The sequence below is a fragment of the Manacus candei genome, unplaced genomic scaffold (assembly GCF_025592945.1).
Source record: "Manacus candei isolate 608988 ecotype Guabito, Panama unplaced genomic scaffold, ASM2559294v1 h1tg000057l, whole genome shotgun sequence".
NCBI classification, from domain to species: domain Eukaryota; kingdom Metazoa; phylum Chordata; class Aves; order Passeriformes; family Pipridae; genus Manacus; species Manacus candei.
Window position 1 is genome coordinate 5572257 of NW_026138105.1, and position 25959 is coordinate 5598215.

Sequence of the window (25959 nt, forward strand, 5' to 3'; positions counted from 1 at the left end):
AGCCTCCCTGGAAAGCCCCGAGGACCAGCTCAGGGACACATCTGCGCGGGCGGCACAGTCGCCAGCGACACTCGGGCCGGCCAGCACCTGCCCCGGGGCCACATCGTCACCTTCCTGCGCCCGCCCCGCCGCAGCTCCAGCCTGCAGTGCCAGCCGGAGGCACCGTGCCGGGCGGAATGCTGGCAGGAAGGGTTTGACTCATGCTGGAGTTAATGAAAACAAACCTCTGCAAATAAATAGCATTCGCACCATTTCCTTACCGGAACGGGCCCCTGTTTCCTATGCAGGGTGCGTGCTGGTGCTCCTCCGGGTGTTTCACCTACAGGGACTGACCATGGAACTGCCTCTGGCACCAGGACCACACCAACGAAAGCCCTTTCCAAGTTTAGCCTTGGCTGAAGGCACGTGAAGGTGGCAGCTGTGGTGGAGTCCCTGTGCTTGGTCACTGTGAAGGGCCCCCAGACCTGAGGGATTTCATCACAAACCTGAACCCCTCAGCTATGCTCAGTGGAAACCTGGATGCCATTAGGGACTCACCTGGGCTGCGTTTTGAGCGAGTACATACTTTTCCTTGAGGAAGAATTTTGGTGGGGAGCACACAGGTTTTACAGCGTGGATCCCATCCCTGCTACGTGCTGTGCCCCCACAGCTGGGGCTGAGCTTTGTTCTGCAGCATTTGAGCCCAGGACCTCCTCCTGCCCACACTGAGCTCTGTCAGCCCAGCCAGGCTCTCTGGCCTTTTGGGAACCTGTAATCCATGTCCACAGCTAACTCGGGAGCAGCAGGGGCTGGGGCACACAGAGCAGCCCCATGGGCTGCCCAGCTGCTTGCAGTGGGACCAGCAGCTCCACAGCCTCAGCAAGATGCTGCTTTTCCCCAGAATCATATCATAGTGTGCTGGAGAGGAGAAACCAGGATTCAATGTCAGCTTTTCCCATCCTTTCCCACCTTAATTTTCAAAAAAAAAGTTCTTTACCACTTAAAAAAGGGTAAATGCTCATTCCGGAGACTCAGACAGCAGAAATCCCCGCAGTGGAATGTGAGAGCAGTCTGAGCTGGGGTGGGCTGTCCTGCACCCAAGTGCACTCCAGGTACCTTTTCTCTTACCCACCTGAGAAATCAAGTGACTGGGTGTGTGGTTGCTGCGGCTGCTCAGTGTGAGCCGCTGTGCAGCAGAGCCAGCCCTGCTCTCTGAAGCCCCTGCAGAGGATGCTCCTGGCCAGGGCTTCACTCAACCTCTTCCCTGCTGCTCATGGGGAGCAGCAGCCCCCCGTCTGGAGAGCCCCAAGCGTTTCCTGCTGAGGCAGCACATTCCCAGAGGGAGGAAAGGTCGTGGCGCTGGGGCTGCCCCGGTTTCCGCCCCCGGCATGGCCAGCAGCCACCGCGGCTTCCTCCGGCTCCCGCCCGGCCTTCGCAAGGTGCAGCCCAAACCCGGCACCAGCGGTGGTCCTGCTCACCAGCCCCAGCCCAGGAGCGTCACACCCACCCTCAGTAGCCATATCTGTTTATTCCTCTTGTGGGTGTCTTGGTTTGACTCGCTTGGCACAGACAGAGTGCCGGGTCAGGTTCAGCCGGACAGGCCGAGCAGCGCCGGCCGCTCACCGGGCCGGACACGGGGGCCTCCCGGCTTCCCCGGTGACACAGAGCCCGGCAGTGACAGAGACAAGTCACTTCCCTTCTCCTCCCCCCTCTGTCCTTAGTGAAGCACCACAAACACCATCTCCATTCACCTTTGGCCTCCAGGATGGGGGAAGCAGGACCAGTGATGGGAATGGTGGAGGGGATGAGGTCTCCATGTGGCACCACAGGGATGCTCCCTCCTTCTCACTCCTGGACTGCAATTTGTATCAAATTGAATTTGATATATTGTATTTAGCACAGCATTTAGTAGAAAACTTGAAGCAGAAGTATCTAGCACAGTTCTTAGCATAAAAATTGAAGCAAAATGAACCAAAACAATCATGTGGAAATGAAACTTTGAAACTCATTAAAAAGATCAGGCGCAAAAATCGTTGTACCAAAACCCCCATCTGCATGAGTCATTTTGGCTCTTCCCCTAGGGAAAAAGTACCAAAATGCTCATGTCCTGGTGAAGTGCTTCAGTTCTGACTGCCCAGGTAGGTGGGTGCCAGCACCCAGAATTGCCCCTTAAAGCCCAGGTGATGCTTATTTAGTACCAAGGGAGAAGAAACCCAGGTCAGTCCCACTGCTGTCACTTATCATCCCTGGCCAGTGATTGAATCAGCCCCAGGTCTCCCAGTACTGAACTTCCCTGCAGCACAATTTACTTCCACAATCTATTTGTGTAATAGGTTTCAATCATAATTTTATAAGAGGTTACAGTGAAGTAGGGGCTGTTAGTCCCTTGTGGTCCCTGCAGGTGGGTGTGTGCAGGGGCTGCCGTGGGACCCCTGACTGCTTCTGGGGCTGGCAGGGGGGTTTCTCTCCTGTTGTTATCACCCTCTTTTCACACAGACTATCAGCCAGCAGCCTGGCCTTCTGCACACGGGGGGGATTTAATGATCTCCCCAAGTGGAAGGGGCTGAGTTGGGAGGGCTGGTGTGTGCCCAGGGCACACGTCCCTGGGGCAGGTGAGCAAGGCCAACAGATGGGCTCTGGGGTGGGGGCTGGACCACCCGGGATGGACCCACTGTGGAGGGTCCCATCCCCTCCCCAGGGCAGGGGAACCGAGGCACACACGGCCACGCACGACCCTGTGCCAGGAGCTGGTCTGGGTCCCCCCCAGCCATGCCTTCAGCTCCAGCTTCCTGCAGGGAGAAAAGGACTTACCTGAGCTTCTTCAACACCCAGAATATGTTTGCTTTGGGTCTGGGTTAATATATATCGGTTTACTCATCTGATAGAGAGATCAATGGGCAGAGCCGGCCCTGGACAAAAGACGTGACAGGTCTATTTTCTGCCTGTTTCAAAGCCTTGATCCCCGGCAGCAGCACAGGGCTCCCCCTCCTTATCAGCAACTGATTAAACCTCTGAAATTCAGACTGAACATTTTTACACGTTTTTCCATCAAAACCCCTGCTTTGGGAGTGGGAGTGGGAACTGTGCCTTTCCCAGCATCCCTGCCCGAGCAGGACGAGCAGCTCCAGGAGTGGGTTGGAGAGGACGGAAGGAGCTGCCACCCTCCAAGCCAGGTCAGGGCTGCACCTGGAAGGAAGGACAAGCCTTGCCCAGAACATCCTGCCCAGCTGTGCCCAGCAGCGGCTGCACCAAGTTCAAGGTCCTGGCTGTCCCCAGCCCTGCTCTGCAGCCTGGACAGCCTCTCCTGCTCCTATCCCTGTCCCCATCCTCCTTCCCAGATAACACAGGGAACAATAGTGGTGGCAGCAAACTTGGGGCCAGGGCTTAGGGTGGCTGAGCAAGGGAGGGATGAAGATAAACACAGCCAAAAGGGCTCCTCCAGGCCCAAGGCCAGGGCCCTTCCAGGGATTAGGTCCCCTCAGGCTGGGGTGAAGCAAGTGTTTACCAAAGCCCTCTCTATCAATCCTGACAGCCCTGTTTGCAAGACGGAGTTGTGTCCACTCTACACGTGCCATGAGGCTGTGGATGGGTCTCTCTCTGCCCCTGCTCCCCTTCTGTACCCATGTGCCAGCTTTGCCAGCTGTCCCCCACCCCAGTAGGACCCCCAGCTTTATCTCTGTGCCAGGACCAGTGCTTCACCTGCTCCTGTGGGAGCTGGGGGGGACACACCAGGTGTGGGACCCCATGTAGAAGGACTTGCCTACCTCTCCAGGTGCTGGCCATGGCTGCACTCACTGCCATGCCCGCCCAGCAGGCGTGAGGGAGTGAGGTGGGAGCAGGGAGCATCCATCACACAGCCTGGCAGCTCCAGCCCTGGCTCACAAGTCAAGGGGGAGAGCATTCCTTTCCCACCGAGCCCAGCAGACTCAGGGCTGCAGCACCCAGCATCACCTCCACCTGCCCTTCATCCCCACCAGGACACAGGCTGGCTTTTCCTTCTCCCCCTGCTCTCTCTTGGCAAATAGTTCGCTGACGTCTTGTAACTGAAAAGCAGGTTGATTTGAATTTTCCATGGATGGCTTGGAGTCACGGATAATTCATTATTCACACCTCTCTAATTAGGCTGCTGCCCAGCAGGCGAGGCAGGGCTGAGACCAGCCACATGTCCCCTGGCCAGAGAGTGGGTCAGCAAGGTCCAATGTGGCTTGAATTTGGGCACCCTTTGCTACATGGAGGACACAAAGCTGCTTTGATAAACAATGTCCTGGAGGCGGGAGGTGTGAGAACAGCACGGAGGGAAGGGCAGCAGCCCTTTGGGAGGGTTTTTCCAAACCTGGAGCCCAACCTGAAGCCCTGCCAGAGTCTTTCTGCTCCTGGGGAAGGGCTGGACATGGCACTAGTCCTGCAACAGTGACTTGGAGCTGTGCAGTTGTTCATTGCCCACAGAAGGAGCTCACCAAAGCTCACAGCCAGTTCACTGGGGTTCACACTCACTGCCTTTGGCACTGAATCTCGTCCTGCTGAAATCAGAGTCACCAATACTACTGCACTTTCTCATTCCAGCGAGCCATAAAAATAGAGGACCACTGCAGACAGAGGGATTGATGCCTACGGCAAGCAAGGCAACTCAGAGAGGGGAGAGGTGCTGCAGGATGAGCTGCATGGGCACATTTCCCTGGAGCATCCCCGAGCCGCCTGCCTGCGGGGACTCCGGGCAGGGCGCCGGGAGGAGGGCGCACGTTCCCAGCCCCGCTGATGAGAACTCCAAATGCAGGCGGTGGGCTGCTCTCCGCAGGCAGCTCTGCACTGAGAAGGCAGCCAGGGCCATTTTAATCATTTCCAGATTTGTGTGGGAGGTCAGGGCCCTGGGGTGCTGCTCCATGTCAGTTTTATAAACACGGCAGTTTTTCCAGATGGTCTCTGGCTCCAGCCTGGCTAGCAGGTTGATTGGGCCAGACCAAAATAACAACAGGTGGAGAACAGGCCATGACTGCCTGACGCTATCTCCTTTTTCCATCTATTCCCCAAATGATTTTCTTCTTTGCAGAAAACAATTAAGTTTTGCTGGGGCAGGGGTGGGAGCAGCACTGGGCTGTGAGCTGAGGCCCCACACCTTCACTGCATGTGTGAGAGCAGCATCTGCCTCAGCTCGTGAAGCCAGGGCAGTGCCAGGGCCAGGGCCGGGCTGGATCCTGCTCACCCCCAGCAGAGCCACCGCTGGTGTTGCAAGCGCTCAGCAGTTCTGTAGCCAAAGGATTTTCCTCCATCCTCCTGAAGGGTGCCTGAGTCAGTCGATCAGTTGCACACCAGCCGGCTCTTTCATTCCCCCACCCCTCTTTATTCTTCTGAGTTTTACAACAAGACTCTTTTTTTTAATCTTTTCCATGAACTCCCAAGGAAATTCAGTGCCAACCAGGCATTGTGGCACATGCCTGCACCCCACATTTACAGGGCCAGGAGGGAGCCCTGCATCCCAACGTGCTCCCTGGGGGACCAAGGTCCAACTGAGGCTGCTGGATCTGGTGCTTTCCTGACACTATGCCAATCCACCAGGACTGCTCAGAGCAGGGCCAGCTCCATCCCCTCCAGTTGAGGAACGTGGCAGTGCTTCCAAATGGATGCTCAAAGCCCCAGGGCTGAAAAACCAAACAGTACAGCTCCCAGCTTTGCCTTTGCACAGAAGCACAGCTGTGGCAGCTGTGGCTCCAATGCCCTCTGTCCCTCCCACACCATCACCCCCAGTGAGGGATCAGAGCCCCGGTGGGAGCCTGGCCACGGCTGCCCAGCCACAGGGAGTGCTCGTGGGAGCCCAGGCAGAGCTCACAGCACGGAGACATCTCCGAGCCCAAACCCAGAGGGATGGAAAAACCACGGTTGTGCACTGGCGGCGAACGGAATTGCTCTCACATAGAGAGCCCTTTCATATTTCCCACTTGCCTTCGTGCTAACGCCTCTCCGCAGGCCAGACCTTCCCATACAGGAGATGAAGTTTTGGCCAGAGGTTGTAAACTGATTGTGGGCGTAAATAAAAAAGTTGCATGTGCAGCAGTGCCCCAAGCCAAGCCCCAGCACATGAACCTCCTGCATCTGCGAGCGCTCGCCCCACGCGTGTGGCGTCCGTGCGTGTGCACGGGGACTGAGCTGAGCACACACGGAACAACGGGGAGGAAGAGGGAGATATCCAAGGGCCCTGCTCAGAGGGAGGTTTCCAAGGGGAGGTGGTTCACCATCCCCTCTGTCCTCGTGGTGCAGCTCTCTCTCTCCACCTCCAGCATCCAAAATCCTCGTCAGCATCCCCTCCTCGCTCCATAGCATCAATCTGGCATCACACATCTTTATTTCCTAAACTCAGGCCAAAGCTTAATTGGCCCAGCCCCATCCCTGCTCGACAGCTGGCACTGACACCTTTCTTCAGACTGCTCTGATTCCTTCCATAGGAAGGAATTTGCTCCTACACACCGACTCCAAGGATTGCATGTCCCCCTCTGCTAATTGGACAATCCCAAAGTAAATCTGTATAAATGGCCTGCTGTGCTTCAATTCAGCATTTAAGTCCAATTTATTCCATGGTTATTAATGGAGAAGAGGCTCCATCCATGACCAACACAAAGCACTGGCAGGCGAAGGGCCCCGGCACAAACCCAGCCAGGCAGGGGACACAGCTTGGGCACGTGCTGCATTTTTGGCCAGTGTGGCTGTTGTGATGGTGCTCGAGGTGGGGGGATCCTCCAGATCAGCAGAAATCAGCACTGGGTTCATTCCCATGTGTGGCACTGGATGTGCTCCCAGTGTGGACCAGGATGAGTCCTGCCCACTGGAGCCAGCGGCACGGCAGCAGCACAGCAGCAGCAGCAGCAGCAGCAGCACAGGCTCCCAGCCCGCCTCATCCGCTCTGGCAAGAAAGCAGGGGATTAGAAAGGCCTCACCCCGTTTCCACCAGCTCCTAAAATGGAAGTTTGGAGCGCCGGGCAGTGGGTCTGGACAGTTTTACTCCCACAGGCAGGTAGGCAGCGAATCTGGAAACCCTCTGCAGGGTGGGAGTGGTGGCAGTGGCGCAGGGGCTCTCCTCCCCCAGCCCTTTGTTTAGGAATCCCATTTCTGCCACGTCTAAATATGCCCCAATCCTACAAACATTTCCCCTCCAGGAGAAGGAACAGACCTTTAGCTGATTTTTCTCTGCAGCCCTTTGCACACACCTGAAACCTTGGGATAATAAGGAATGGCTTGGCTCTGGCACGGTGCCTTTTCCCCTTGAATCTTATCACCCTTTCCATGGCTTAAAGGTGTTATCAGCCCCATTTGCAGGTGGAAAACTGGGGTTATATTTCAGTGATGGAGGAAATGGACGGCTCTGAGTGTAAGGAAATTGTTTGTATAAAATCACTGAGTGTCTTTGGAGAATCTGGGAGTTCAGCAACCCCAGGAACCTGGCAGGCTACAGGAGTTACAGTTAGAAGAGACGTGCTGTAGATCTTTCTCCAGAACAGTGTGGGGTGGAAATTGCATCATTTGGGAAGATGAAATGAAGGGGGGGAGGGAAGGAAAAAAAGTGCATTTCCAATAGGGACATTGGATAGAAACAGACCCCAAGGCCACACCAAGCCAGGAGAAGCTTGGGCATCTTCAGCTGCCTGGCAGTGCTACTCCCACAGTGTGGCACAGGGAAGGGGACCGAGGGCACTGAGACCACGGCACTGCTGTGACCTGCTCCGGAACTGGGCACATCCTGCTAATATTCCTGCCTTCCAGAGCACTCCCGCCTGGGCCCTGCGCTTCCAGAGACATGTCATGCTCCAGAAAAGCAATGCCTCTAACTTGGTAGGTTCTGGACAGACTCTCTCCCTGGCATCCACTTTTTATTATCGTCTGTGCAGGCGGTATGTTTCTAAAATTAATGCACTGAAACTGCACACATACATACTGGGGGATGGAAACGGGCTTAAACACCAGCAGACGCGTTTGGAAGTGCCAGGACGGAAAAATGTCTCCGAGCGCCATGTGAACGTCCTGCTGTGGGAGCGCCGGGAGGGCTCCGGCACCCTCGGGCACGCCGGGAGGGCACCGTGTGCCAGCTGCCCGAGGGAACATGTTCACACACACGCGTGGACACACACACACGTGTGCTACACACACGGTACCTGCCCACGTGCAGTCGCAGCCCGTGCCCACACTCCTGCACACACCCGACCCGCAGAGTCCGTGCCTGTGGAGATACACACACACACACACATACAGACGTGCTGCGTGCATCTCCTGCGCTGCCTCAGCGCCGAGGCAAGGAAACAAAGGCTGGGATCCCTGTGGATAAGCAGGGAGGCAGAGGAAGGGCAGGAGCAGCCCACACACCGAGCCACCCGTGGGCTGCCCCACCGCCCGGCGTTCCCAGGCTGCTTCCAGAGGCGCGGGCGAGCGGCCCGTATTGCCTGCACCTGGCTGCTATTAACTATTCAATCAAAAAGGGATCACAAGCCAGATATAACTAATTCGGAGGAACTTTTTTACACAACAAGCCCCTTTCAGTTTGCTTGTTTGGTTTTATATCTAAGGCTAACTCCGGCAGGTTTGAAAATGAGCAGGGCTCTTGGCTGCGGGGGGACACGCCACGTTTCCAGCAGACAGAGGTGGGAGTTCTCCTTTGGTGTTTTAAAAATAGCACTACAAAGAGAGGCGGGCTGGGATCCTGGTGGTGTGTGGACAGGCCAGTGCTGGGACAGGACCTGCACAGCTGATGGGTGTCTGTCCCCCAGAGCTGGCCCTCAGGTCTCCTGCACTTGTCTTCCACTGTGGTGAGGGTCTGAGGCTGCCTGGCTCTCCCCAGGATGCTGAAGAGGAGATGTGCTGTTGCATAAGGCAGTGCCCTTGGCAAGGCTCTCTGTGACCTTCCCAAAATTGCACCCATGTAGGGCAGACCATGACTTGGGTCTCAGCACCAGGTGCTCCGGTTCAAGCTCTCCCAGCACTGGGATAGCAGCTGAGGTACAGGACCTGTAGGACATGGATGGCTTGAGGAGACTGCCAAACCTCCCATGCTTAGCTGATAAAAGCAGGAGGAATCTCAGCGGACACCTGGGGATGAGGCTGTGACCTCCCAGCAGCCCTGTGCAAGCCCTGGGCCCCAGCAAACAGTGGGCAGGTGGCAGAACTGGCTCCAAACATTTCCCACACAATGGCTTTGACCATATTTCAACAAGGAGCTCACAGTGCCATTAATCACTAGTGACACTTCCTTCTGCTGTGGCAAAAGAGACACATCTTCTTATTTTTTTTTTATTAACTATGAAAAATCCACATTAAAAAGTTCCTTTTCTTCCACCTTCACAGTGCCCAGCAGCAGACACCACCGGTTCCACCACAGCCTCCTCTAGATCCCTGTCCTAAGGGCAGCTACTTTTCTGAAATCCAAAAAATGAAGGGAATGACAATAATAATGACACATGTCCTGCGAAGCCTCCAGAGGTGCATGTGCCTCAACCCTTGTGTGCCCACGAGGGGAGAGAGCACTGAGGTCCCCACACCAGTCCCTTACTCAGTGCCAGGGACATGTCATGACTGGTCTGTCCTGGTCACCCAGCCCAAGACCAGAGCGTGTTCACTCTGCTCTGACAGTGGCAGAGCTGTTCCCTCAGTTCCACACCGTCTCCAGAATGTGGGTGTCCAGGGATTTATGCAGAAGGCAGGCAGAAACCAAAGGCTTCCCACAGCCTGGAGTCTTCCCATCCCACCAGACCCAGGAATTCTGTCCAACATGCACTTATAGGGACCATACACAAGGCATTCCCAAAGGCGCCCCTCCGCACATGGCCATGCTTGGATGCCGGCTGGGACACGCTGGCTTTTAGGGGAAGGCTCCAAGGAGGTTTTAATTTAATACTGGCACTTACCCTGGGAAGAATTTCCCAAGTAGGGGGAAATTCATGATCTCCATCAGCACAGGGAGAAAGGCGGAGCAGGGAAGGCATTGCCCCTCTGCACTAATATTCCTCCTTTTGGGGATGGTTTTAGGTGTTTATTCCCTGGACACTGATATTCCTCTTTCCCAGGAATTCTAGCTGTTTTAAAACTTTAGCCAGTATTTGCATGTTATTTACACCAGCTTTTGGCTCCCCATCTGCCTGGCTCCCAGTGGTAAGGGGACCCGAAGGACCGCAGGGGCTTTTCGGGCTCGGCTCAGGCTTGGGCTCAGCTCCGGCAGGAGGGAGGGAGCTCGCTGGCCAGCTGGTTTGTTTTCACTCAGAATCAAACTCGCTGCTTGTCTCAGTGGCTCCCGACAGCTCATCCTCCCACGGCTGCCTCCGGGAGGGCACAGGCTGTGCCCCAGCTGGGGCGTCCCCAGGGAGCCCAGCGCTGCTGTGGCCGGGGGCTGAGGGACCCCAGCCCCACAGGCACCCCAGCCCCACAGGCACCCCTTGCTCGGCGCAGGAACGGGGCTTCCTGGCTCCTCGGGATGATGCTGGCAGAATCCCTCTCGCTGGCCCCAGCCTCTGATGGAGGGAATTAAGGAGCGGATTTGGCTGGGAACAGCCCCCAGGTTCTCTCACAGGGAAAGGGGGGAAGGCAGATGTCCTAGGAAGGACATTAAAGACCCTGCCCTGGGAGAAGCACCAGGGTGTTGGGTTATGGCCAGTGTGACTAAGCCTCCTCTTCCTCTCTCCTCACCCCTCTGTCTACCATGTCAGGACTTTTTAAAAAGCACCTTTAGTTTTGCAATGCTCTTGCTCAGAGCCCCATTACTCAGGCTGAGCTGGCCCTGTTTCCTTGGGAGCACTGCATCCCTGCCTGATAAGATAAGCTCCCCAAAGAAAGGTTTTGGGACCCTGACTCACTGGAGAAACTTTCTGCAGCACATTCGTACAGCCTCTAACACACTTAACTATTTGATGGGCTTATCACTGAAATTCAAATGTTCATCTATGGCCACTGGAGGACAGCCCTGATCCAGGAGCAAGGTCACCCCAATCAGGTGTTAAGCCTGGAGACTCACCCTATCTGCATGCCTCCAGCCTCCCTACATATTCACAGCCCTTTCTCTGTCCTGTCCCCAAAACCCTCCTGCCCCAGCCTCCTGTAGGGACTCTACCAGTCCCAGTGGTGCTGGGGTCTTGTCCAGCTGGGGCTCTGGATAGAGGATTAAATCCCCACTGGCAGGAACCCTGTGCCTGCTGCCAGCTCCCAGCACGAGGTGGGTCCGTGCTCAGTGGCCATAGGCTGCAGCCAGGGCAGCTCCAGGCTGTGATTCCTCATTTATGGACAGGATCTGGCCCCAGGTTATCTCTCCTGCTGCTTCTGGCAGCCCAGGTCTGGTTTTGCAGCCAGGCAATAAATCCCCAAGGAGAAGCAGCTATAAGGTCTCCATCCATGGACCCCCCAAGAGAAAGCAGGTCCAGACCCCAAATATTTGCCCTGGTCAGCCCCCTTGCAAAGGCACTCGTGGTATTCTTTCCTGGGTACAGGGAACTCTCAGCCTGAAGGATGCCACCTCTGATTGCATCAGCAGGGTTGCAGACGCAGCTGATACTGGGTGGGGGGAGAAATCCTCTTCCAGGGGCAATAAACCCAGGACAGCTTTGGGAGTGGTTTCTTGGCTCTCCGTGAGTTGATTCACTGTGCACTGCTAAGATAGAAAGGGCTCCAGGGATGCTTTTCACCAGCATCCAAACCCAACACCCTCCCCCCGGGCTGGCCCCAAAGCACCCCATCCCTGGGGCTGCCTCGGCACCGGCCCCACTGGGGTGATGAGCGTCAGGGCTCTGCACACCCAGCTGTGCCCAGCTGTGCCTCTGCAGCAGCAGGACCCAGCAGGTTAACGGGTGGCTCTGGAAGCCCCCAGCAACTGCAAATGATCAACCCCAGGGGGATTTTTTTCCTCCCCTCGGCTCTGGAGTCAATTGTCAGCCCTGCTTTTAAAGACACCCTTGTCGGCAGCCCGGCTATGCTTTTCTGCTTCGGAGGAATTCCTCTAAAACAATAATAGTGACATTGTTCCTCACTTTGCTGGCGGTTTTATAGGGCTCACGTTGGAGAAAGGTGACCATGGCTGCCTTTTGGCCACATGTGTTTACACAAGGAAATGCATGTGGGTTTTGGGGTGGCGCCTGGAGTCAGCAGCCGCTCTCTGTACTCCTGACCCTTACAGAGCTGCTTTCTTGCTTCTGGGTACGTTTACTGCACTCCAGATGTGAGCTGGCTCCAGCAAGGCTGCGGAGCGCCAGGGATCTGGCATCCCCAGACTCATCAGTCCGTGGGGTAGAATGCCATGGTGGTTGTTTTAAAAGCTGTAATGCGTCTTGGTAACACATCATGATTTATTCAGCCCTTGTTTGACAGGGCGCCTTTATCAAAAGCCGATGCGAAGCCCGGGCTCGGCGGCGCGGGCTGGAGAGGGCGGCTGGGAGCTGCTCCTTCCCCAGGGATGGGCTTTCTGGGGGGGTCCCCACTGTGCCACCCACCCTGAGGGGCTGCGTTTGGGGACACCTGTGCTGCGGGTGCACCTCCACTCTCAGGGTTGATTGAGATGTTGAAGAGATGAGCCCTGCAGGGTTTTGAGCAGCACAGTGTCCTTGCTGCCGGCAGCAGGAACCACTGCAGGACTGTCACCTGGGGGTGACAGTGCCACGGTCTCACTTGGTAGAACCCAAGCTTGCTGTGGCCTTGCTCTTGGACACACGAGAGAGTGGCTGGAAGGAGGGGAAAGAAGTGAAAATGGAACTGGGGAAAACCTGGGCGAAACCAGAGCAGAGCGTGGGCAGCGAGGGAGCCCCGGGAAGGCAGAGCGGTGGCAGGGCTGGGGAGTCCCTGCCCACCCGCAGCTCCCAGCACCCTGACAGCTGCCCTTCTGCTGAAACCCTGCTCTGTTCCACTTCTCTGCCCTTCAACCAGATAAACCACAAAACACAGTTACAGGGAAAAGGGGAGGGTGTGGATGGTTCCCAGCCTGAGAACAGCTCGCTGCTGGCCCGGGCTGGCAGCAGAGAGGAGCCTGAGCAGGGCAAACCCTGCCCTGGTGCTGGGGCTGGCACATACCCGACAGGCTTTGGGGGAGCAGCCCAGGATGGGGTGACTGGCCCTGGCACAGCAGGGCTTCCCCAGCCCTGCATCCCTGCTCCAGCCCCAGCCTCCTCACTTGGTGCCTCCGAGGTGCCATTCCCATGGGCACGGCCGGATGCAGGACACTATAGCCCTGGATTAGGAATGAGCCTCTGGTTTAGAGATATTTATTTGCTTTTATCATAATGGGAAAAAAATGCAACAGCAGATAGAAGAGGAAGGAAAAAACCCCAATCTGGGTCAGGATCTCACACTGGCTAGTTCACTTCACAGTTTAAGTAAATAGTTCTCATCCCAAAACCCTTCAGGGTCATATAAATGTGCCTCTTCACATGGAAGAGACTATTTTGATAGTAGCTGGGTGCCTGATGAATTTGCAACTTTCCCAAACTGTTGGTGTCTAGAATGTGACTCGTTTTTTCACAGTGAGATATAAAATCCTATCAATTAATCTAACTTTTATTGCACCTCTGGGGCATGAACGTGATGTTATTCAAACAAATGGTTCCCATTACGTTCAATTATTTTATAAATGTTTTTCAGTGATTTATAGGCTTCTATTAAATGGACAATATACTTCTGTGCTCCTCGAGGGGGTAAACAGTAATCTAAGGGCTTGGGTTTGCTGATCTTTTTTTCTTTCTCTCCTTCCTTTTCCACAAGCATCAGAGGCTGCCGGTTAATTAACGGGGAGGTGGGGAAGAGCCCGGCCAGACGCCCTGCTGACGGCTGCCTTCCCTGGACCCCGGGCCCAGACCCAGCTCCTTGCACTGACACCCCATTTGCACCGTACCCTGGGGGTGCTGCCCCCACCCCCATCACCCACCAAGCCCCCATCCACCTCCCTGGGACGCCTCCTGCCTCCCTGCCCCAAAAACCCTCGTGCTGTGACAAGTGATGGTTATCCTTGATGTTTTTCCCAGTCTTTGCCCACCAGCTGTGCTTGTGCTGACTCGAGCAGCGTGTGAAAGGGATGCAGCCGGCTCCGGCGGGGCTGGGATCTGCCTGGGGCTGTCGGGATTGTTCGGCAAGGCAGGAGGGATACAGGTCTGCTGCTTCTCAGGAGGGGACAGGGAATGAATATCCTGCTCCTCTCACACACTACTGAAGGAATTTTTCCTGCCTGCGATGGAGGTATCCCTGCAGTACCTCATATTCTGGGCACACATGACACTGCCACCAGCAGCCACCACTCCCCTGTTCCCCTCATAGTCCTGTGGAGACCGGCAGCCCTGAGCCCCAAAAAAACTGGGATGGGGAAGGGACAACAGGTCATTTTTGCCTACCCAGGCTCTTCTCCCAGCGCTCTCATTCCAGGCTGGATTTTGGGGGAGGCCAGGGAGGGTCAGAGCAGCAGGATGAGCCAGCGGTGGGGACGGCGCAGAGGCTGCTTATCTGGGCGGGGGTCACGCCGGGACGTGGTTTCTGGAGCAGTGACCCCAGCACAGGACCCCATCCATCTCCCTGCCACGGCCTCCCCTGCTAACCCTCAGTGCTGCACGCTGACAGACAGGACAGCAATTAAGTCCTTGCTGAACTAATTCACTTGAGCCTGTCTACATTTCAAACAGCTCTGAGATAGGCTCTGTTTACAGAGCCTGCCGCCGTTTATTATTTTTCGGGGGGTGTTGCATGGACTGGGGAGGGGAGATGACATTTGGGGAAGATAAATAGGGCAGAAGACCCTGTAAAGACAAAGGGCTGAGCATGGCCCGGCTCAGCCTTGGGACAGGGCTGGAGAGGGGCAAGGAGAGCCTTTCCCAGCTCCCAGCTCCAGCTGAGGATGTGCCCAGCTTGGTGCACGCACCCGGGGCTGCTCCCTGGTGCCACCCTGGTGCTGCTTGAGGCAGGATCTGCTCCAGCACAGGGGTGCTTGGATGGACTCCATCTCTGCTAATGAGGACTGTGAGAACTTATAGGTGATCCCTGGCACAGCAGGGCCCCCGGTTCCATGGACACCCCTTTCCTTCCTGCCCCCTGTGTTGGGCAGTGGCACACCTGTCCCAGGGCTCCTGGTGTGACCCTCAGCCCCAGGACCTGACCCCCAGCTCAGCCCCTCTGTTGCCCAGTGAGCCCACGGCCACCCCCTCGGAGCTCTGCCACAGGGGCTGGACCCTCCCCAGGGGTAGTGTTACCATCCTGTGTCCTCCAAAATCAAACCCTTGTTTTCCCAAAAGGCCAATCCCCACCTCCCAGCCAGTGCAGCACTTTTTCAGCAGCCATGCCCAGATTTTTGCCAGGCACTACAGGCAGGCTTAGCCCACCGGCAGACCCCCGTGGGTATTTTTCTTGGCAAACAACGACTCTCTCCATGTTGTTAAACCATTGAAAATAGCTAATAAGGTTTTACTTAATTAAATGGCTCAAGGCCTCACAATGCCGGTCGTCACTTTTTCCCTTCGCCTCGCATGGCTGTGACATCCCAGATGGGAATTACCCCGCCCTGCTCTGGACAGGGAGTGCACTGAGAGCGGCTGCAGAGCTACTGATAAATAATAATAATAAAAAAAAAAAAATTCTCTACCTACCCCCTTGTCTTTCCTTTGCTTAAATCAGGTCATGTCTGGAAGACAAAAACACTGCTTGGGAGTCAGGGTTTGGAGCGATACAAAGGGGAGTCTTGTCTGAAAGGCCTGGCCGGGAGTCAAAGCGGCGCGGCGGTCGCAGTCCGGGCTGTTTGCACAGCAGCCACTCCGAAATCGTATTTCACTGCAGCAGCAGAGAGTCTTCATCGGGTTTCTCCAGATTTGGGCTCGGGTCTATTTCTCGCTGCAAGGTTATTAAAAACACTTGAACCTGAAACAGACTCATTGTGTCCACACGTTTGCTATTTATTATTATAAACAAGGGTGTCAGGGCCATTAAAAATAAATCCAAACGGTAAAAAATGAGCAAAAAATACAAGGAAATGAAATGATTGAAAACACCCATCCCAGCATCCAGGGTTGACAATTCCCACTCGCAGGAATGCCTCTGTGCTGGAGAGCGGGAAAATAACTTCTCATTTTTCTTTTCAACCAAACTGCATCCCTTTCCCAGCTGGGGAAGCCAAGCTGAGGGGAATGGAAAGAGGAACAGATCCAACTCCCAGTCCTGGATCCAACCGCTCCTGGACTCTGACCGGGATCGGTGCCGGCACACGTTTGCTCCCACCAAGGGATGTGAGTGTGGCATCTCGAGGCACATCACCCGCTGCAAACTGGCCACCAAGGACACACCAGGACATTCCATGTGCCCACAAGGGTGTCTGCAAACCCCAGCAGCTCCTCAGAGCCGGGTGAAGCTCCACAGCTCCAGCTGGGCCGAGCCAGAAACACTGGGTGAGAACATCAGCAGAAACCCACTGTCCCCTTTGAAGGGCTCTGGGGACTCCTCTGTGCCCCCAGCAGAGCAGCCTGGGAGCAGGTCCTGAGGTGCTGGTTGTTCTTCTCCCAGCAGGAGGCAGAGCCAGGATGCACAGAGGGGATCAACACTGGGATGCAGGATTACAGAGGATGCAGAAGGAACAGCATTCAAGAACAAAACCCTAAAAATCCGTGATTGTAATTGAATTGTGGTAGGGTCCAGCTGGGCACACCTGGGGGCTGAATGGTTGGGAAAAGCCACTTCATCACAGCACTCCTTTTAAAGCATTAACAAATGAGCAGAGAAGCTGCATCCTGCTTTCGTTCACACCAGGACACGTCAAAAACATAGGTGTTATTGTACACAACACTAAAAGCGGTGCTTGTGGCATTACAAGTTCGAATAGTTTCCAAAAGCAAGATCTCTCAGCTCTAGCATGGGAAGACATCCCAGTCAGTGCCAGTCCCAGGGCCTTGCTGGTGGCTGAGACTCTGAGGCAAGAAATGGCACGAGCCAAGGCACATGTCAGCACGGTTGCTTCTCCAGCTGATCCGATAATCTCATTAAAAACATCACTTGGAGATTTTCCCCTTCCACACCCAGGGCAGTTCCTGCAGCCGCCTCACCCTCTATGGACAGACCCTGCAGCTGCTCTCCTGCCTCCAGCCCCACACCAGCCCCACGCTGCTCCGTGCCAGGCCCATCAAACACGTTTGGCTTTCACTGATGCCAAGGCAGGACCAGTCGGCGCTGGGGCACACGGGGCAGCAGGCACTGAGTGCCCGGGCCACAGCTCTGCCCACTGAGCACTGCTGCTGCCAAGAGAGTGCAGGAGCTTTTCAGAAGCAGCTGGTCAGTTTGGATTGTGTGTCCTTCAGGTGATCTCCATGGAGAAAACAGGGATGGTCTTTGCATCCGTGCTGAATGCACTCACTCATTCTGACCTCGGACAGGCACCGCTGGGCTCTGCTCACGCCGGCCATCCCCGTTTGAGGTGAACCACTGCTGGACAGACAGATGGTATCCCCAGCTCCAAGGTGCTGCCAGGACAGGGCACATGGACACCCTCAGCCAAGGGAGGCAGGTCCAGTGGGACTAATCCCTCCTCAGGCCGTTCCTCAGCCGTGTGCCAGCCTCGTCCCCCCCGATGCTGCCTCAGGGCTGTCCCACACTGTCCCACGGCACAAAGGAGATGGCTGGAGGCAGGTCAGAAACAACACGGGAATGGGACAGGAAGAGTGCAGGGTAGGAACAGACATCTCTGGTCTTGGATTCACTTGGAGCAGCACGATGGGGATTGTACAATAAAAGTCAAACGTGGGGCTTTAGCAAGAGTCATTCCAGCTCAAACCCTGAAAATTTACAGGTTATAGCTGCACATTTCTGCCTTAGAAAATTTCATTGCTTGTAAACAGAGATAACTGATCTAAAGCACAGCAGGTGAAGTGACAGTAAAACACCTCACTCTGCCAAGCTGGTTTAAAAATCTGATTTCCTAAACTTTTTTCCTTGTTATTTTTACAGGTCGAACACCATGAGGCATCAGATGGACGGATTTGACCTGCAGGTCACTCATAGGCTCTGCAAACACCCCAAAACCTGGCAGGCAGAGGCAGGACCTGCCTCCGTGGGCAGGAGCAGATGGCAGGGAGCAGAGCAGCCACTGGGAGCCCTGCCTTCCCCTGGGAACACTGTTCCTTAATTAAGGGCCCTTTTCCCTCACTGCTCTGCAGCAGGGGTGATTTGGACAGATCTGCCCTGGCCTTCTCAGGTTTGGATTTTCTGGCTGTCAGTAAATGAAATGATGGCCCCAATTTCAGGACCTCCTGTTCAGCGCCCAATACAGCAAACATCTGCCACGGTGGTATTTCTGGGTTTTTCAAGGAGAGCTATAAATAAGTTCTGTGTTTAGCAGTTCACTATTTCAGAGAGTGTTTGGCTGGGCTGACTGTGCCCAGTAAGGCTGCCAGGTGCTGGATGAAGGTACCACCTTACACCAATCCCTTCAGCCTAAATGTCAAAATTCATTTTGTTAAATCCAGCCTAAACACCTGGATTATTTTGTTAAATCCTCCCTTTTTACCCATGCCCTTAACACCTGTGGCTTTCAAACCTTTCATACTAAAAAACTCCTCCATAAGGTGAACTCCCCCTCTGCATCTCACTCCGAGCAGCTCTCCAGGGATCCCGGGTAACAGGAGACCCACAGCCCCAGGACATCTCCTCAGGTTTTAATACAGCCACTCTTAAAGGAAGGAGGCTGAGCTCACCTGCTGCTCTCACTGCAGGCATCAGCCCTGGGGTGTGAACTCAGCTCCTGGAATCTGGCCCCAAGACACTCTAATCCAAGGAACAGCATCTGCCTCTGTAAATAATCATCCCGTACCTCCAGCAGGACCTGGCTGTGCTGTAAAACACAATCAGTTTGGGGCTAAAACAGCCAGGTCTGGGAGAACCAAAGCACTAAAACATGATGAAAATGATGGAAAGCATTAGAAGGATCTTGTTTCACAGCAGTGAGAGACCAGAGGGGGTCATTTCTCGTCACTCATGTTCAAACACCAAAGCTCATGGGTGGCATTAGCCACATTTCAGGAGAAGAACCACACATCAAAAACTCACTGTTTTTTTTTAATACAAGTATTAATTAAAACCATGGTTCTACACGGTAGAGTTAATGAAATCCTCCCCTTCTGGCAGGCCTGCACAAGCCAAAACCAAGCTTAAAACGAGTGGACAGTGACCCTTCACAAGAAGGGACACTGAAAGAGTTTTTGTTGCACTTGTGGGGCAAGGGGAGGGGAAGGGACACAGGCCCCAGGACTGTGCTTTGCTGGGAAGCATGACGACATCCAGGGAAGGAAGCGAACGCTCTCAGCCTTCTGGCCTAAATTATCTGCTAACACAAATAATCAAATTCCAGGGACCACACTGCTCTGGCGCCACTAAAACAAGGGGGAGGCCCGGCCCCAGTGCTGCGTGAGCAGGTGGCAGCCTGAGCCTGACCCGCTCGGGATACTCAAGTGCGATGTACAAAATGCTGGTGCTCTCCAAGGAAGCCAGCAGCGCTCACAGATCGTGGGAAGTTTTTAATGGCTCACTCAAGGCAAGGCCTCTAAAATGTTTATATTCATACGTACATGTTGGACAGCCACTCACTCGGTCTCAGCTGGAAACCAGTCCAAACAGCTGAGAAACATCTGGCCGCTAACCTTGGACAGCATCTAATCTGGTAGCCCAGGGATTTAAGAGGTCTCTTCAGAGGGACAGAAGTTTGGCAGATCCTTCCCGAGGTCTCTGTTCTGCTGCGGCTGCTCCTCGAGTCCCACTCACTGCTCTGGGATGACACAACGGCTGATGTACACCCCGATCCCACTCACAGCACCCGAAATGACTGCACAAAGCTGCAATTAGGCACTGCTCCTAATGGCCAGGGACACTCCTGAAGGTGTGGGACTGTGTGTGCTCCCCCTGTCTCGAGGGGAGTCACAGCAGCTCGTTGCCAGCTCACCAAACCAAGCACCCCTGCCCTGCCCCAGCCCACGTGTGAGCAGCACCAGTCACCAGCCTTCCAGCCTCCCCTCCGCTTGTCTTCTCTCTGCCTCCACTTACTACCAACAAACCAGCCCCAGAAAGCCCCCACCACCAGGCAAACAAAATCCTCCTCTCTGTAGATCTGCAGACCACAATCAGGCCAATGAGGAACACTTTTAAAGCTGCTTTTAAAGCAGCTCTACACAAAGAGTGGGGAGGGGAAACGGCCTCGTCCTTTCTGATGAATATGGCTCAAGGTTTACATCCCTTTTCCTTCCAAAACTCCTGCTTGGTTGTTTTTTTCCTCCCAAAGAAACTTCAGTTTTGGCTATCCTGAAACATCCTTTGGTGCATGGAAAGCTAACAAAGACACCATAATAGAGGTTGAGCAATACAGAGAGCCAAGAGAACTCTAGAGCATTGGACATTTACTCTCCCCTCCTATCACCTGTGAAGGTTCTGCAGGGTTTTCCAGACATGTCAGGGCAAAGCCACCAACAACCTGGCTCAAGAGGCACAAAATTAGGACAGGACCCACATTTCTGAAAACCCCTTGTAGGCTTTATTTAAAAAGAGATAAGGTTGAAAAAAGGTGACAAGATACTTAACAGATAAAATGCTGAGGATCCAGTTTATCTCCTTATCCTCCACATCATCTTCTGCTCTTTACATTTTCCCTGATGTCTCTCACATTTGTTGTCACAAAAAGCAAAGGCACAAGCACTAGGAATGTAGCACCAAGAATAGAGGATGAGGAAGAAGATGTTCAACAAGGGCTAAAAAAGCCTCTTTCCAAACAGAGGCTGAGCATGCTGGCTCTGGTCCAACAAAGCACTTAAACATTTGCCTAACTTAAATTTGCCTTTACTGGGGCTCTTCACAGGCTTAAAAGTTCAGCACATTCTCCAGCAATGTGCTATAGTATGACCAGAGAAAACGAGGAGCTATTGAGGGACCAGAATCTAAGTGAGCAGCCAGGTTAGTGTGCGCTGGGGGAGCACACCACCCAAAGATTAATGCAACTTCAGGGCAATTCCACTGATTTACAGGGCAATTCCACTCTTAAGCCTTCAGAAAAAGCTTATTAAATATAAAACAATAAGTAAAAAAACTTAGGTATTAAGAATATCAAATTCTCTTCAGCTTCTTTCAGCTCAAGGGAGGTAGAGCTTGACACAGACACTTATTTACAGGTATGTGCAGAACTGGAACCCCTTTGTTGCAGGTAAGTCGGTGCCAGCTTGAAAAAAACCACATTGAACCCACTGTGCTGTTTCTTGGTGTAAGAAACACTGTCCTGTGGGTAAAGCAGCGACCTCAGGTGCCAAAGGGCCAGTTCCCACAAACAGCAAGGTCAGCCACAAACAGCTGACAGGCCAGCAAGACACGACAAGTATTTGGCAAAGGAGCAGGAGCACATCCCACTGTGCACCCCTGCAGGGTTTGAGTCCCTCACACTGGAACTGACCCACCTTAACACTGTCCCTCTGCCCTTGCCTGCCCAGCAGTGCCACCAGAGCTCCAGGACTGAGGCTCTGAGATGACACACCGGGTCAGTGTGTGCCCAAGGCTGACGGGCACGGCCGTGCCCACCCGCCACTCTGCCCGCTCCGTGTCCGTGTCTGACACCGGGATGAGCCACACACAGCAGGGGAGTCCTGGACAGCAGCTGATGACACTTTCTAGCTTAAAAATTATGGCTCTAATGATAGGGAAAGAAACTTAAATTCTAAATATAAAGCACTGCACGGAGTTGTAAGAGAGCAGAAAGCACATACAAGTGCACGCTCCCTACATACACACACAGGGCTTAATTACAACACAGCAAGAATCAAACAACCATTAGTCTTTATTAACAATTAAGATCTCACTGAGCTGCTGGTATTCCCCCAGCAAGTTAATGCCTGTACAGTGAGACAGTCACGATAAACAGGCTTTTAAAACTGAAATTGATTCCGGATAAATATGAAAAGTGGTTCCCACAAGAGGACGTAACGTTTAAACCAAGCAGCCTGAGCCAGCCCCAGCCTTGGGAAGCTTTCTGGCTCCCTCTGCCGTCTCCGAGGATGAGCTGAGGCAGAGGCTCACTCCACATCCCCGGGAAGCACGGGCAGGTGGGAATCCAGCACCCTCAGTACAGGGATGGCTCACGGCCCCTCTGCTGGCGGCAGTGCAAGGTGAGCTCCTGCTCAGCCCAGCCCCAGCACCTCCAGCAGCACCTGCTCCAAGGAACAGCACTTATTTTATGGCCAATCAGCTTATTTTATTTATTATCCCTTCATACCCTTCTCCAAAGAGACACTGGTTCAGGACACAAAGTGAAGGTCAGCGGGGATCAACCAAACACTTTGCCTTTGCACTGCTGGAGTTCACACAAACACAGGTAGAGCACGGTTTTGTCTCCCCACCTCATTTCTGAAGCACCAACAAGCACTGGGCTGTGGGATGACCAGTCACTTCCATGGTGCAGGTCACATCCCCTGACAAAGCCACCACACACAAATCCATTCCCTGGGCGTTATTTTTCCACACCAGCCCTGACTGGTTGAGCGGAACAGCAAGGGATCAGTGATGTGTCCAAAGCATACAACTCCCAGGGCAGAACATTCACAATGAACCAGTTGTTTTTTTTTTTAAAAGCAGCACCCAACTTTGTATGGCAGATGCTGTCAAGTGACTCTTGCCAGCACAGTTCCCAGCCAGGATGGAATGCTCTAACTTGTACACCTTGCAAAGCAAACCAGACACTTGCAAGGTTTAAAAATCATTACTTGAAGTAGGAAGGTTCAGGGAGGCCCCAAACATGCACCAACCTCCCAAACACGGCAAGGACACTCTGAAAACCAGAGACAAGCAAGCAAGCCACTGTCATTATCCACTGTAATTGTTCTGATGCCCATTTACCATCTTTGACATGAAGCTATTTTAAATAAACACACACACATGAGACTGACATAGTATTAGTCACATTGTCTTCACAGACACCCTCTGGGCTGCCCCAGAAGGGAACAGTTTTCACTCCAGGCCAGAAACCAGCAGCGAGTTTCACAAAGTTTCACAAAGATCATTCCCTTTTTCATTCCCAACCCAGGCAGAACCTTGTTTCACCCCGACACTGCAGTGAGTGCACCAGGACCTTTCAGCAAATCCTCTGGAGACACTTTACACTTGAAAAAGGTCAAAATTTCACAGCTCCGTTTTCACCCAGATTTGGAGAGAAGCTCAGTTTGTTGCACTTCGCTATTTGAGTGAAACCACTTAAAACTTGGGGTTGTGAAATAGCCCTTGACCTTGACAGGCAGCATAACATGCAACTGTAGAGGATTTGATTTCCTGGAGACAACACCACAGCAAGGCCACGGCACTGACAGCACACAGAGCCAGGAACTCCCTCTGGCAGCTCCTTGGCACATCCTGACCCTACCAACTGCCAAGGCTGGGGCAGCCTGAGCTTTAAACCAAAAGTACAGATGCTCCTTGGCACAGCAGCAGCAGCTGGATAGAGACAATTGCCTTTCGCCACCAGGTTACATTCTGTCAGCTAAACGTGATCTGTAGGAAGATACTTCCAACAAATCAAGAATTCCATAAGGGATCAAAATCTCTAAACATAAATACAATTAAAGCCTTCTAATATTAATGCACACTTTTTATTATATTAAAATCAGGCAATGGTCTGATACAATAAAAAGGCTGCTTATGGAATACTGTTATGTTAAACTTTCAGTACAGAGGATGTTAAATCCTTACAACTAATATTTTCCTCAAAAGTTAATGGAAACATCAATTGTTCATTGACTTGACAGCTGCTGCTTTAAAATGTGTTTATTTTTACTCTTTTCTTTTTTTCCTTTTTTTTTATTTTTTTTTTTACACAAACACTGAATTTTTCATAAAACTTAGGACACACTAGGTTGGTTTCTGTAAGCTTGCATCCACATTGCAGCAGTTAGTGGTCCAAAACAGTAAACCAGAAAAGGCAGTGATTTGCCAGGATGCAAAGCCAGTAAAGGTCCTTAATCTGCTGTACAACACTTCCCCAAAATCTTCACTGAAGAGATTTCTAAGACTTACAGAATACTAATAAAATCTACCACACGGATTTGATTTGTCTGTAGTTGTCACATCTTTAGAAGGGCCAAACGCAAGTGCAACAATTTGCTAATTAACATTCTCGGGTCAATCCAAAGCACCAAAACACAACGATTTGAGTGTGGCTGGAGTGTGCTGAGAATCTCTTATGTGCGGAGTTTCCCCCATTCAAGTTTGGCAGCAGAAGATTTGGGCAATCCTGGTAAATTACTGCTCTTTTCCCCACGTCAAAGCCTATCTAACAACACGGCCGTGGCCAGCTTGGCGGAGTGGCAGCAGTGCTGGAGGGAAGGGAAAATCCAAGTTTGCGAGCAGAACGGATACTCTTGTTTTCCAGGCTGGTGAAGACTAAATTTGTTGCAAAACCAAAATGATAAGCGAGAGGGAACAGGTCAAGTTATTGCCCCAACACTTACCCCTGGGCCAGGGGCGAGAAGAGTCACCAAAAGGGGCAAAAAGAAAGCAGCACCCCCACTAAAAAGAGGGGAAGAGGGAAGAGATTGAAAGAACCCTGAATCCCTCACCCAAAGCCCACGTCACTGGTGAGGGGGACCAGGAAGAGAAATACAATCTATGCCTTGGCCAAAGGAAAGAAGGAAAGCTTGCCCCAGATTATCAGGGCATTTAAAAAAAATAATAAAAACCCCAAAACGACCACAGTCACATTCAGCCTTTACTAGAGCGAGCACAAAGGGAGGGATGACTGAGGTTAGCACACATCCCCAGTAGTAGTCCATACAGCCCAGTGTAGCACTGGAAGCAAAATCCTTTGTGTCTACTCTAATAAATAGCCCTGAGCTTCGACTCTATTGCAAAAGACAGAGAAAGAAAAAAATAACCCAGGCCAGACACACAGCAAGGTGATTGTGGGATGGATCCTTTCACAGTTAAGTTGGATGTGCCACACTGGTCTTGACAGTAATAAATTTAAATAGACTTTTCCTGATACCAGAAGTTCAGCTATGTGGACAGTGGTTACACGACAGGATTATTTGTTATAGCACAACTTATATTTCAAATGAAAAAAAAATTAGTATCATTTACAGTATCTCAAGAAAAACCTCCTTTGAATGGGAACTTCCTTTCCAGTATTTTGAGGTCTACAAGATGCATCTAGAAAATTTACTACTGTGGAAAATGAAGACAGCTTAAATTGAATAAGGGGGGCATGTTGGTTTTTGTTGTTTGTTTTTTTTTTTTTTTAATTAATTGCTGTAACATTGTCCTTCAGGTGGCTGAGGAAGTTTCATATTTTCTTTAGACATCATTAGACGCCGAAGCTCTTGCAGAACAACTTTGATACTATAAGAATTCTGCCATTTTGCTAGGACTGATATGGCTCTGGGGTCCACCTAAAATAGACAAAAAGACCATTCCTGTCAGAATTGGCATGTTGGATACACTTAACTCCACCCACACCCCCAACTAAAGATCCTACATGAAATCTGAGTGGGAGAAAGCAAAGAAAGCAAAAGCAAGTGTTTTCCCTAAAAGCACAATAAATCTCCACTCGTCCACTTCCCTGCTACCCCCTTTCCTCCTCCTCGAACAAACAACACCACAAGCAGTGAGTAGTTAAGCAAGTTACAAGTATAAACAAAGCATTTGAAACTGCACATAAAAACAACATTAAAATGAACAAAAGCCAAAAACTTACCACTCCATTAGAACTATTTACTCCATTCATATTAATTTTTGTTACAAATCTTACAAATGGAGGTGCTTCTGGATACTTAGGCCCGCATTCTATTTTAAGGCTGTATATTCTGTTTTCATAAATTGTCTGAGGGGAAAAGAAAGGGGAAAAGAATTACATCAGGCAGTTCAATTAGCATTTGGTTAAAGCAGTGGTTACTTTAGGAATATGGGAATTACTAAACATAAGGGCAGGCAGTTAGATACTATGCTGGCTACCTCTGTTTTGGGTTCATTTTATAATATTCAGAGTATCAAATGTTTCTGCTT

At 52.5% G+C, this 25959-nt stretch overlaps 1 protein-coding gene across 5 annotated transcripts in view; it reads right to left on the bottom strand.

Annotated features, from left to right (window-relative positions):
- Positions 1-6093: 6093 nt before the first annotated feature.
- The window catches only part of UBE2V1 (ubiquitin conjugating enzyme E2 V1), a 32489-nt gene continuing 12623 nt past the window's right edge, over positions 6094-25959 (bottom strand). For 4 of the 5 annotated variants that reach the window (XM_051802829.1, XM_051802832.1, XM_051802831.1 and 1 more), the window contains 2 exons: positions 25652-25777; positions 24650-25346 (listed from right to left, as the gene is read on the bottom strand). In XM_051802829.1, the coding sequence (XP_051658789.1) occupies positions 25200-25346; positions 25652-25777 (273 nt within the window). In that variant the 3' untranslated portion in view covers positions 24650-25199. Of the gene's footprint in view, positions 6872-15551; positions 15793-24649; positions 25347-25651; positions 25778-25959 lie in introns of those variants that run through there. The other variant, XR_007907036.1, reaches the window with a different exon arrangement.